Below are 11817 nucleotides of genomic sequence, written 5' to 3' on the forward strand. Positions count from 1 at the left end.
CCCCAACAGTGTTCTGCATCTCAGCTCCTCCCGGGCACCCCAGGGCCTCGCGTGGGGCAGTTTGACCATCCCTGTGGTCAGAAGGCGAGGGGTCCGTGTCCTGCTCTGCCACAACGCACTGTGAGAGCTCGGCCACCACCCGGGCACCCTCCTGCCTCCTGACCTCCCCCTGACCCACCCCCAACCAAGGTGTGCTGGGGGGCAATGCCCAGGCATCACTGCATCGCAGGCCCGTGACCTGCCCTCTCTGGAGCGCCACGCCAACCAGCCCCGTTCTCTCCCCAGGGCAGAGCGGCTTGGGAAAGTCCACCTTGATCAACACCCTCTTCAAATCCAAGATCAGCCGGAAGTCAGTGCAGCCCACCTCGGAGGAACGCATCCCTAAGACCATTGAGATCAAGTCCATCACACACGGTGAGTGCCGGGCGGGGGCTGGGGGGAGGGATGCCAAGTCAGGTACCTCAGGTCCCCTGAGCTGGTGACTCTCGGCAACACCTCTGGGCACGTTGAGACTCAGGGTGAAGGGTGAGGGGTCAGGGCTGCTCTTCGGGACCCCTGCAGGCCCTGGTCAGAGACCCCTGGAGATAGCTGAGTTTTCCACCAAAAATCATGGGCAGGGGGTGCCCAGGATAAGGGTCATCAGCTCTGCTGGACTTCCCTGCCGCAGGCTGGCATCACCCTGGGGGCGCCCCAAGTGGGCTTCTTTGGGGCAGGGTGGTCAGGGAGCCTGGCTGGGGTGTCTGTACGGGTCCTGGGTCTCCCCCTGAGCTCGATGGGGCTGGGATTCTGTGCAGATATCGAGGAGAAGGGTGTCCGCATGAAGCTGACGGTCATCGACACGCCAGGGTTCGGGGACCACATCAACAATGAGAACTGGTGAGGGGCTCCGGGGGCCACTTCCCCGGGTGGAAGAGCCCTAACGGGGCTGCTGGGAATCTTGCCCCTCCCCCCGACCCCTGAGGTCAAAGGTCAGCATGGGAGGCTAGTGCGGGTCTCTGTTCTGCTCAGAATGTCAGACGCCTCCACACGTGTACGGGCGTTGGGCTGGGACTTGGGGAATTACGGACCTGCGGGTGGGGACGGGGGCCTGCCCCCCAGCTCGGGTGGTGGGGGTCCCGCGTGCAGGCTGACTGGGGCCTCTCCATGCAGCTGGCAGCCCATCATGAAGTTCATCAATGACCAGTACGAGAAGTACCTGCAGGAGGAGGTGAACATCAACCGGAAGAAGCGCATCCCAGACACGCGCGTCCACTGCTGCCTGTACTTCATCCCCGCCACCGGCCACGCGTAGGTGCACACAGCCGAGGCCTGGGGCTGGTCTGCCCTGAGTGCAGAAGGGCTGGGCGGGCCGTGGTCAGCAGCCTGTGTGCCCCAGTCTCCCTCTGCCCCCAGACCACGTCCCACCCACTTGTGGACCCTGCAGCTTGCCTGGGAGGCTGGAGGACCAGGCGGGCCCAGGATGGTTCGGGGCCTGGACCTGCCTTCTCAGGCCGGCCATTCTGGTAGGCCTGGCAGGCGTGTTAAGACTCCGGCTGTGTGTCCTTAGCACCTACCCGCTCTTCCAGGGTGGCTGTCAGTCCCTAAGGGGGGTGATGACGATGTGATAACAGTCCCCGGCGGGGACCACCAGGAGGGTTTAAAGCACAGAGAACGGGCTTGGGCCCTGGCAGGGCTGGATAAGGGCTGTCGGTCGAGGCCGCCTTGGTGAGAGCTGTTTTCTCCTGCGGGTTCTGTCTGCAGCTAGAGGTGCACACACAGGTCAGCGAGGCTGGCCTGCGGTGGGTGCCCTGGAGCAAGGGTGGGGGGGGGGTCTCCTTGCCTCCTTTGAGCAGGGGTGGTCTCCCCTGTGAGGGCAGCTGGGCTCTTGATGGCCTCATAGACCCTTTGTCCTTGGCTCCCTGTGGCTCTGTCTGCGCCGGATACCTTGGTGCCTTTCTGCCCGCTGGTGGACACCCTCGGGCTTGTCCTGAGTCAGGATGTGGGGAGGAGGTGGACCCAGCACCCAGAGGACAGCAGGAGCAGTGGGGTGGGGAGGCAGCGTGGGTGGACGGAGAGGGAGAGCTGGGGCCCGGTGTCCTGCTGGTCACCACGGCCTGAGCCTCTGGCTCTTTCTGGCTGTTCTACCCTCGGTTCTACTCGGAGCAGGAAGCCCAGGGGTTGGGGGCCTCAGCCCCGCAGGCACGTCCAGGAAGGAGCCCGGCAGGAGGTGGCAGGCCTCGGCTGGGGCCTCTGTGGGAAACCAGGCCGAGTCCCCGAGCTGCCCGCAGCGAGGGTCAGCTCAGGGGCGAGGAGGCCCGGCACCAGAGCAGGGACCGTGGCCGAGCCTCTCCCTCTCGGGGACAGCGGGCTCAGCCGTGGGCCCCACGGCAGCTGGTCCAGCTGGTCTAGGCTTTGCTCCACTGAGGCCGACGCTGGGAAGCAGAGCCGGCCGGCGAGCTGAGGGTGGGCACCGCTGCTTCCGCAGGGACCCAGCTGGGCGCTGTGCCGTCCCCTCCCTCGGGTCCCGGGCCCGTGGGGCTGGGGTGGCCCCTCGCCCTCCTCGTTCGGACTTCCTCCTGGAACCCGCCTCAGCCCCGCGCCATGTCTGCGACTGACTGAGCCTTGACGGGGGAGGAGAGCAGACGCAGCTCTGCTCCTGGTGGGAACGTGGTGCCCGCCATTCGGGGGTCCTGCGGCCCTGCCCACACACCTGCTGAGCAGAGGTTTCGAGTCGGTGGGGGGCAGGGAGGGGCTGGCGGGTAATAAGCCTCTCTCCACGTCAGATCTCAGGCGCGCTGGAGCCTGCGGGCGGGGGGCTGGGACCGCCCCAGAGAGCAGGAGGCGGGGCCGAGTGAGCTCCCACCCCTCCTTCCTCTCCCCCGTAGGAGGACCCACGGCACGATGGCCACCTGAGCCGGGGGCAGGGGCAGCACTTCTCCGAGCGGACACACTGGGGGCTTTGCGAGCTCGTGTACGAGCAGGCCTGCCCCTCCGCCCCCTGCTGCCCGGGCTCAGTGTGTCCCAGGAGCCCTTTTCCTTCTTCTGTCCCTCGCTCCTGCCTTGGCTGGAGCCCTCAGCCCACAGCCTTGACCTTGTTGGCGTGCACCCACCTGGGAGCCCCTGCAGGCACCCCAGGGGCCTCCCTCAGCTCCATCCAGGCTGGAGTAGGCCCCCCTCCCTCGTTCCTGCCCCCAGTTCCCACGTCCCTCCAGCCACACCCTCACCCATGCCCTTCCGCTCCAGCCTCAGGCCCCTGGACATCGAGTTCATGAAGCGCCTGAGCAAAGTGGTCAACATCGTCCCGGTCATCGCCAAGGCTGACACGCTGACCCTGGAGGAGAGGGTCTACTTCAAACAGCGGGTAGGGCTCCATCTCCGCCCAGCTCCCTGGCCCCCTGCCCCTCTGTGGGAGCGAGGCGGGTGAGGGGCCGTCAGACAAAGCATGCCACGTTTTTATTAGATGGAAGAGATGGTCCGAAAGGGACAGTCTCCACCAGGGGACAGCTGGCCGCTTTCTTCTCTGCCACTGTCCCGCTTTGGGCTGCTGTCCGAGCAGGAGGTTGAGCCCTGGGCCGCTTCTTCCTAACAGGGCCGCACGTCAGAACCACCTGGGGAACTTGAAAAACCCAGGTGCCTGGGCCCCCGCAGAGCCTCCACCTCAGTGGGCGTGAGCAAGGAGGCCCCTCAGTGTAATCCCCAAAGCTCCGCCTCCCCCCCCCTCAAAACCGCCCCGCGGGCCTCCGCTCACAGCCCAGGTGCCAGGGATTTTCCCAGCATGCTCAGGGGAGGACGGTGCCCTGGTAATGGGTGCGTCTGGAGGAAAAAAACGAAAAAGCTCCCAAAGCTGCACACAGGCATTTGCGCTCAGGGCAGAAATGGCAGCTGTTCACCGGGATGTTATCACTGAACATCACCCATATGGGTAACTGTCGCTGCAGAGGGTGGTGACGGTTTAACACAAGCAGGTGCACCTGTGCAGGATGGTGAGCTGCAGGGAGAGGCTTTCCAGGTAGAGCTCAGGGAGGGGAGGCCTCGGCAAGCCTGAGTGATTTTCTTGGGGGTGTGATGAGCTGGAGGACAAGGACAGGGAGATACCCGGGACAGAGACCCGGGTCCCTTGGGCGGCTGCGGCCTCCTCTCCTGGCAGGCAGGTCTGCAGCTGCCCCTCCTCCACTCGGGAGGCACAAGAACTGGAGAGTAGCAGGGTCACCAGCCCCCCAGAGCCCACCCCTGATCCCGAGCCTGGGGCCACTCACTTCGTGGAGGCTGTGGCATGAGCAGATGCCCCAAAGCTGGGTTTGTCCTGCTTGCTGCGTGGACGGTGCCCGCATCTCTCCCCTCTGGACCCCCAGATCACCGCAGACCTGCTGTCCAACGGCATCGACGTGTACCCCCAGAAGGAGTTTGACGAGGACTCAGAGGACCGGCTGGTGAACGAGAAATTCCGAGTAAGTGACCGACCAGGATGCCGTTCCCAGAGGCCTCTCACTTCCTGCTGGAGGACATGGGTGGGGGTCTTCCCGCCCCCTCCAGGGCGTCTGGGGAAACAGGTGGGAAGGCCTTGAGCCATGAGGACGTGATGTTCTGGGCTAGGAGGAGTCAGTGCGAGTGTCCACATGCAACCTTCTCAGGCCAAGGGTCTTAGTGCTGGGGTCCTGGACTCCGGGCAGCTCCACCCAGGGGCCCAGGGAGTGGACTGGCCTTTGCACGCTCGCGTGACCAATGCTGCCTGCCCCTCCCCCAGGAAATGATCCCGTTCGCCGTGGTGGGCAGTGACCATGAGTACCAAGTGAACGGGAAGAGGATCCTTGGAAGGAAAACCAAATGGGGCACCATTGAAGGTAAGCGCCGAGCTGATGTCTGGGGCCTCCAGACAGGTCAGAATAAAAGCTGCTTCTGCTGACTGGGAGCTGCGTTCATCTAGTGCATTGCCCACCTAGCCATGGCGAGGGGTCCCATGGTTCCCGCTCAGCTGGGGGGAAATGAGGGGGCAAGTGGCTCGTCTGGGACCCACAGCCGTTAGCTGACGGAGCTGTGCCTCCACTCCCATCTCCCATGGGCGGGGAAATATCCAGGGAGGAAGGAGGTATGACGGGCACTGTCAAGTTCTATGTCCTGGTGCTGGGGTTTCACAGGCGTGCTGTGTGACCCTGGACAAATCACCCCGCCTCTCTGGGCCTAGGAAAGGGCTGGGCTATAGCTCTGTCCAGCTGAGAACCAGATGCCCTCCCCACTTCCCACCCCCAGAAGTTCCTGGGACCCCCATCTTAGTGTTCTGGGGCTGCTCTGACAAACCAGCACAGTCTGGGTGGCTTAAAACAGAAGTTCATCCTCAGAGTTCTGGAGGCCCTGAGGGAGAATCTGTTCCCTGCCGCCCTCCTGGTAGCTGCCCGCTGTCCTTGGCATCCCTTGGCTTGTAGACATGTCACTGCAATCTCTGCTCTGTCTTCACACAGCCTTCCTCTGTGTGCCTGTGTCTGTCTTTCCCTCTTCTTATAAGAACACTTGTCACTGGCCTTAGGGCCCACCCTAAATCCAGGATGACCCCCTCTTGAGATCCTTACTTTAATTATACCTTCAAAGACTTTTTCCAAATAGGGTCCCATTCACAAATGCCCAGGGTTGGGAGTTGGACGTTGTTTGGGGGACACAATCCAACCCACTACGGTGGCCATGACCCTGGGTGGGGTGGACCTGGGCATTTCTTTACCTCCCCCCGCCGACTCTGTTCTGTTGTCCCTCTTTAGAACAGAGTAGAATAGGCCACTTTGCTCCTTGTTCACTTGGCTGAAAGGCCCAGCGTAGAGAAGGAAGCAGAAAATCCAGCAGTTGCTTTCAGCTCCAGCTGCTGCCACCCCAACCCATGCCCAGCTCACGACCTTGGGCATGTCCCTTCATCCCCCAGGGCCCCTGTTTTCACCATCCATAAAGTGGGTACCATGTGCCAAGAGTTTAATAAAATGAGAGAATGTCTCAGAGACCATTGGAGCTTTTGGGGAAGCAGACACTTTTAAGTAACTGATATAATGGAGCATTCCCAGGCTGGCTCATTTTACCTGGATTAATTGTTAAGTTCCTTTACCTCCCTGACCCACCTGGGCAGCCTCGATTAGGCTTCACCCTGGGCTCATCCCGCCTTGGCTCCACCTCTTCCATTTCCTCTCTTCCTGAAATCTTGCTGTTTAGGAACCTTTTTGTGAAGGTATGTTTTGGAGGGTGGAGAAGTTCGGGATAAGAAAGGGCCAAATGGTGGTGGCGGGGTGGGGGGGGACTTCCCTGGTGGTCCAGTAGTTCTCTGCGCTTCCACTGCAGGGTGCTCAGGTTTGATCCCTGGTCGGGGAACCAAGATCCTGCACGCAGCCCAAAAAAATTAAAAAGAAAAAAAAAAGGGCGGGCCAGTGGGGACCTGGGAGGGGCAGGGAAGGGCAGCCTGGCAGCTGACAGGCCTCTGCTGCCCCCTGGTGGCCAACTAGGGCCCTGCAGGCAGCCGGTAAAGGAAATTGTCAGGAAATGAGCGAGACTGGTTTTCTGTGTCCCCCTCTCCTGCTCTGGCCCGGATACCACGCGTTGAATGACCTGTGCGTTGCTGTGGTGCCACCAGCTCACGTTAAGGGTGGTGATGAGAAACAGCCCCATGGAACCTGTAAAGACAGTGGTGGGGTGGTGGTTCTCACATCCCAGCAGCCTTCATGAGGCCCTGGAGGGAATTTCTGCCCTATCTTATTATTATTATTTTTTTAATATTTAATTAATTAATTTATTTATGTATTTTTAATTTTTGGCTGTGTTGGGTCTTCGTCTCTGTGCGAGGGCTTTCTCTAGTTGTGGCAAGCGGGGACCACTCTTCATCGCGGTGCGCGGGCCTCTCACTATCGCGGCCTCTCTTGTTGCGGAGCACAGGCTCCAGACGCGCAGGCTCAGTAGTTGTGGCTCACGGGCCTAGTTGCTCCACGGCATGTGGGATCTTCCCAGACCAGGGCTCGAACACGTGTCCCCTGCATTGGCAGGCAGATTCTCAACCACTGCGCCACCAGGGAAGCCCCCTCTGCCCTATCTTAGAATAGTTGAACTTCCCCAGGACCCGGTGGACTTTTTTTTTTTTTTTCTTTTTAATCTCTGGGATCTTGTGAATTGGGAGCTGACCAGAGAGCTGGCCACTCTGTGCTGGCCCTCAGCCAGAGTTATTAAGTGCTTCTCCTCATCCCCACCCCCACCAGTCCTAGTTCTTTGTTCTTCCTCTGACTTGGTGTATGTATACCAGCGTCCTGAGGTACTTTACTCATCCTTAGAAGCCTTCTGAAATGTTTTAAGAGGTAGGCTGGTGTCATAAAGCACACAATTAACTCATTTAATTCTCTCATGTCCCTGAGAGGTGGTGGCATTATTATCTCCATTTTACAGATGAGGAAACTGAGGGTCAGAGAGGCCAGAATAACTTACCTAAGCCAGGAAGCGGCAGAAACGCACTCACTCCAGGTTCAGAGCTCTGTTCTTCCCACCAGCTCTCACTGCTTCTCCAAGTTAGATTAAAAGGCTGCGTGAGAGTCAGCCGGCAGAAGGTTCTAGGGTGGGCACAGCCCTGTAGAGGTGGGGGGTGTGGGAGAAAGGAGGGCAGGGGTGTGGAGGGCAGAGCCCAGGCAAGAGGCAAGTGAAATCCAATCAGGAGCACTGGAGGCCCTGCGTGCCGGCTCATCAACCCTTTAAGCTTCAGAAAGACCCTGCTGCTCTGGGATGGGGAAGCCTGGACCAGGGAGCCAGGCCTCACGGACTGTGGAACCCGGGCAGACCTCTTTCGCTCTCTGAGCCCCATCTCCCTACAACCACAGAAGAGGAACTTTAGTCGCTATCCCGTAGGGTGTGTGAAGGTCGGATTAAGTCACCCGGGCTGGACGCCTCCACAGAATAGCAGAAAATAGCCTCTCCTTCTGCCTTCTCCGCCCACCTCCCTCAGTTCAGGTGATGCCACTCACCACCCTTTAAAAGGTGTGCTAGTACCTGCTGACCACACAGCAGGCAGAGTGTTCCCACGTAGTTCTGGAGTGTGGCAGTAACTGCCACCAGCTTCAGTCCCAAGGCATTACCTGCCTGCTCCAGGGTGCCCGTGGGGACCTGGGGACCCCCCCCCCGCCCTCTTCCCGCGTCCCCAGAGCTGTCCGCTGCTCTGCGGCTTGTCAGTCTGGGAGGCTCTTGTGTGTCCTCGTGTGCACCTCCCCAGGCAGCGTACGGCTCAGTTATGCTGGTTCTTGAGCTCAGTGTAAACACTCAACCCCGGTGCCTGGTCTTTGTTTACGGGTGTCCTTGTGTGTGTCCTGAGCACGTGGGGGAGAAGTCCCAGGCCTGATTCCTGCCTCATTCCGTTCCCAGCCCCCCTCTCGTCTTCAGGTCTCCCCTGGGGCATCCCCCGGTCCCCCTGGCATAGCAGCCGCCCCACCGCCACTGCCTTCTTAGCCTAGCGCTCTCCCCCGCGGCCGTCTTGGCCGGGTGACGGTGCCATCTCCCTGCTAGAGCAGAACCCTCCAGAGGGCAGGAGCCAAGGTGCCCACTGCTCGCCTGTGCGCGGTGTACCCCTTCTCCGCTTGCCTGCCCAGCACTGGGGGAAAGGGGCTTTGCCTGACGTTAAAGCCCCTTCTGTCTCTCCGCAGTCGAGAACACCACGCATTGTGAGTTTGCTTACCTGCGGGACCTCCTCATCAGGTGAGAGCCGGTGCTGACAGCACCGGAGGGGCCTCCGTCAGGGCCGAGGGAGGGGTGGGACTGGGCGGAGGTCTTGAGCAGCAGTCGGCACGCCCCACCTATTTGCCTGCCTTCCCGGGAGGGACCTCGGAGGCCCATTTTTTCTAAAACACCTTCTTGGAAATGAAGCAAGAAGTGAAAATCCTTTCTACTTCTACTTGAAAAGGGTTGAGTCTGCATCACCGCAGCCTGAGCCCATTAGATTCAGGGCCCCCGGAGGTCTTGTACGCTGGACGTGTGTTGGGGGTCCCCAGCTCCCATCCCAGTGTCCTCTGACCTGGGAGGCCCCTCTTCAGTTTCCTTGAGCCCAGGCAAGGAGTAGCCCATCCTCCACCCATTCGCGAGGGTGCCAGGTGGGTGGGTCTGGGCCTGGGCAGGTGAACAGAGAAGGTAGGGGCTCCCACCAGGGTACCAGGGGCTCCCAACTTCTCAGCCAGCAGGATGGATGCTAGGGGCAATGTCAATAGGAGGGACGGGACCATCTCTCGTGGCCTCCAGGTTGGGGGGCTCTGGCTTCCAGGAGCAGCCCTGCCATGCTGGAAAGCCTGGCTGAGGAAGGACGGCCACCTTGGGCCCTTTCCAAATCTCTCCTGCTGAGCTGCAGAGAAGGGAAGGTTGAACACAGGACTAGCGGGGTGCCAGCGCCCCCAACCCCGGCCGCCTGCCGCAAGCCGCTGCCCCTTACCTGCCAGCACACCTGGCTGCCGGCCTGGCTCTTCTAAACTGGAGCAAGGACACTCCAGCCCTGCGCACTGCCCGGGGGCCTCTGCACTCAGCCACTGTCCCTGGACTGGCCACTGGGTTGACACAGAGAAAGGGGGACATGTTAGAACACATGGCCCCGAGAGCAGCTGGGGTTGCCCTGGAGACCCCACACACACACCCCTGTCCAGGCTTGGTCTATCTTGGTGGGGCTAAAGCGCCCCACTGGGGGACCCCCGGGGAGCCAAGCAGTGGGGATTGTGGGTGTGGAGGGCAGGCCGAGTGAGCGGGCCAGCCTCCTGCCCTCGCCCATGGCCCTCCTTGAGACGCCCCCCCGGCCCCTCCCAGGACACACATGCAGAACATAAAGGACATCACCAGCACCATCCACTTCGAAGCCTATCGCGTGAAGCGTCTGCACGAGGGCAGCAGCGCGGTGGCCAACGGCGTCGAGGAGAAGGCGCCAGAAGCCCAGGAGATGTAGACACCGCCTGTCCCGGGACCCCGCCCCGAGTCTTTTCCGTCTCCCCCCACCCTCCCCCCACCCACCTGCCCTGTTTTATTTTATATAATTTTCTCCATGTGTCCTCCATCTCCGCCCCTTTACACCTGCCAAGTAACAAGATGACGAGTGCCCTCTGAGTATGTTTGTTATTAGCCCGCTGACTATGGGGACCCGGGCTGGGGGGGTCCTAGGAGTGGAGGCCGGCTCTCTGGCCGTCCCTGAGGTCCAGGAGGGGCGGGAGGACCACTGACTCAGTCCTGACCCTGCCCCGGGGCCAGAGGAGTGGCCTCCAGCTCTTGGTGCCCCTCGGACACAGCCTCTGCGGCGTGGCAGGGTGGTGCCCGTGGGAGGATGGAGCCATCCTCGTGGACCTGGAGCCCCTGCCTGCCCCTGCCTCCCCACATGGCCCTGGCCGTAACTCAGAGCACCCCACCCCGCCCCTAGGGGAGAGCAGTTCATTCCACGAGACCCAAGTTGCCAATTGCTTAGATGCGGCGAGGCCATTGGCTGCTGCCCGCCCACATGCCTGCAAGCCTGTCCTGGAGCAGGAAGTGCCTTTATCTCAGCCGTCCTCGCGAGCCAGCAGCTCTGCCCCGCTGTCCCCTTGGACGAGAAATTGGGACAAGTTGGAGAGAGGGAGGTGTGCCTTCATCTCCCCTCGTGTCCCACCACCCTCCCCCCCCCGGGATCTGATTGCGGATTCACAGGGAGGGAAAAGATGCACCCCAGCTGCCTGGTTTTTGGGAAGGTCCAAGTGAGTGAATCTGGAGCAGGAGCTAAGGGAGGAAGTGCTGGCAGGTGCCCGAAGGAGGGGGGTGCCATGTGGACCATGGCTGGGGACGCTCAGAGTAGCCCTTGTGGCCTTGGTGGCTGCCCTGCCCCACCCCGTGTGACTGGGGAAGCCTGTGTCTGTCTGTCTGTTTAGACATCCAACAGGCCCAAGATGCTCTGGTTAAGTGAATGCCCAGTTGGGCACCCCAGATGCACACTCGGCCCTCGCAGCCCAGGCCGTGCTGATGCCACCACCAGGGAGGTGGGAGGCCAGGGAAGCCTGACTTTGTGTTGCCCTAAGTTTGCCTGGGCCTCTGTTCACACCCCCCCGCACCCTGGAGCCCATCATAACGACCCCCAGAGAAGGATTGGCCAGGGGTCAGGTGTGCACGGCCCACTGCTGGGCTGCAGAGCGGGCTTCACGTCTGCATGGCTCAGGCCTGTGAGATTAGACACGGGGAGATGCACGGCCGTCCGCAGACCCCTGGCTTGGTGAGAAATGTGGTGGGAGGGGTGGGTGCAGACTGACCTGGCATGTGCGCACGTGCGTGTGTCATCGCTTTGCGTGTTTGTTCCCTCCCCACCCAAGAGAGGAAGGATCCCTTAGCGGAACAGTTTACTTGCCGACTTGCCATTTTTGCCAAAACCAAGATGTTGAAGGACGCGTCTGTCTCCAGCGTCGGGGTCCCAGCCTCCGTCCCGGGATGCCTTCGCTTTCCTTCTCTGTAGCCAGATTTTGAAACATTGTTAGTTTCCCTGGGATCTGTTCCACAGTGGCCTTTCGCTATGTGCCTCTTGAGAAATTCGTCTCTTTTTGTATAAATAACAAAGTGTTGAAAATGTATTTCCTGAAATAAATGTTCCAAATGCAAACCCGGAAGGCTCTGGAGTGGGGAATTTTTTCTCTTTTCTGACCCCGGAAGTGCAGATGAGAGTGAAGATAGCATGAAAGTGATCACTGGGGAACTGTTTAATCTCCTTTGCGGGGGGGAAGAAAGGTTTCAGGGACTTAGAAGCACTGATTTAAGGGGATGATTGAAAAGAGAACAGAGAATCTTAATTTATTCATTACAAGGAGGCTTTGCAGGGTTTCCACAGGGTAGTGCTGTGAGCTGCTTCTATTACTG

General features: G+C 60.5%; 1 protein-coding gene across 10 annotated transcripts in view; it reads left to right on the forward strand.

The window, feature by feature from the left end:
• The window catches only part of SEPTIN9 (septin 9), a 196577-nt gene extending 185007 nt beyond the window's left edge, over positions 1-11570 (forward strand). For all 10 annotated transcript variants that reach the window (XM_082442691.1, XM_082442695.1, XM_082442692.1 and 7 more), the window contains 8 exons: positions 286-414; positions 795-876; positions 1150-1287; positions 3223-3340; positions 4332-4427; positions 4724-4820; positions 8622-8673; positions 9763-11570. In XM_082442691.1, coding sequence (XP_082298817.1) covers positions 286-414; positions 795-876; positions 1150-1287; positions 3223-3340; positions 4332-4427; positions 4724-4820; positions 8622-8673; positions 9763-9898 — 848 coding nt within the window. In that variant the 3' untranslated portion in view covers positions 9899-11570. The remainder of the gene's footprint in view (positions 1-285; positions 415-794; positions 877-1149; positions 1288-3222; positions 3341-4331; positions 4428-4723; positions 4821-8621; positions 8674-9762) is intronic.
• Positions 11571-11817: the final 247 nt, after the last annotated feature.

The sequence above is a fragment of the Balaenoptera physalus genome, assembly GCF_965194825.1.
Source record: "Balaenoptera physalus genome assembly, chromosome: 20".
Lineage (NCBI taxonomy): Eukaryota > Metazoa > Chordata > Mammalia > Artiodactyla > Balaenopteridae > Balaenoptera > Balaenoptera physalus.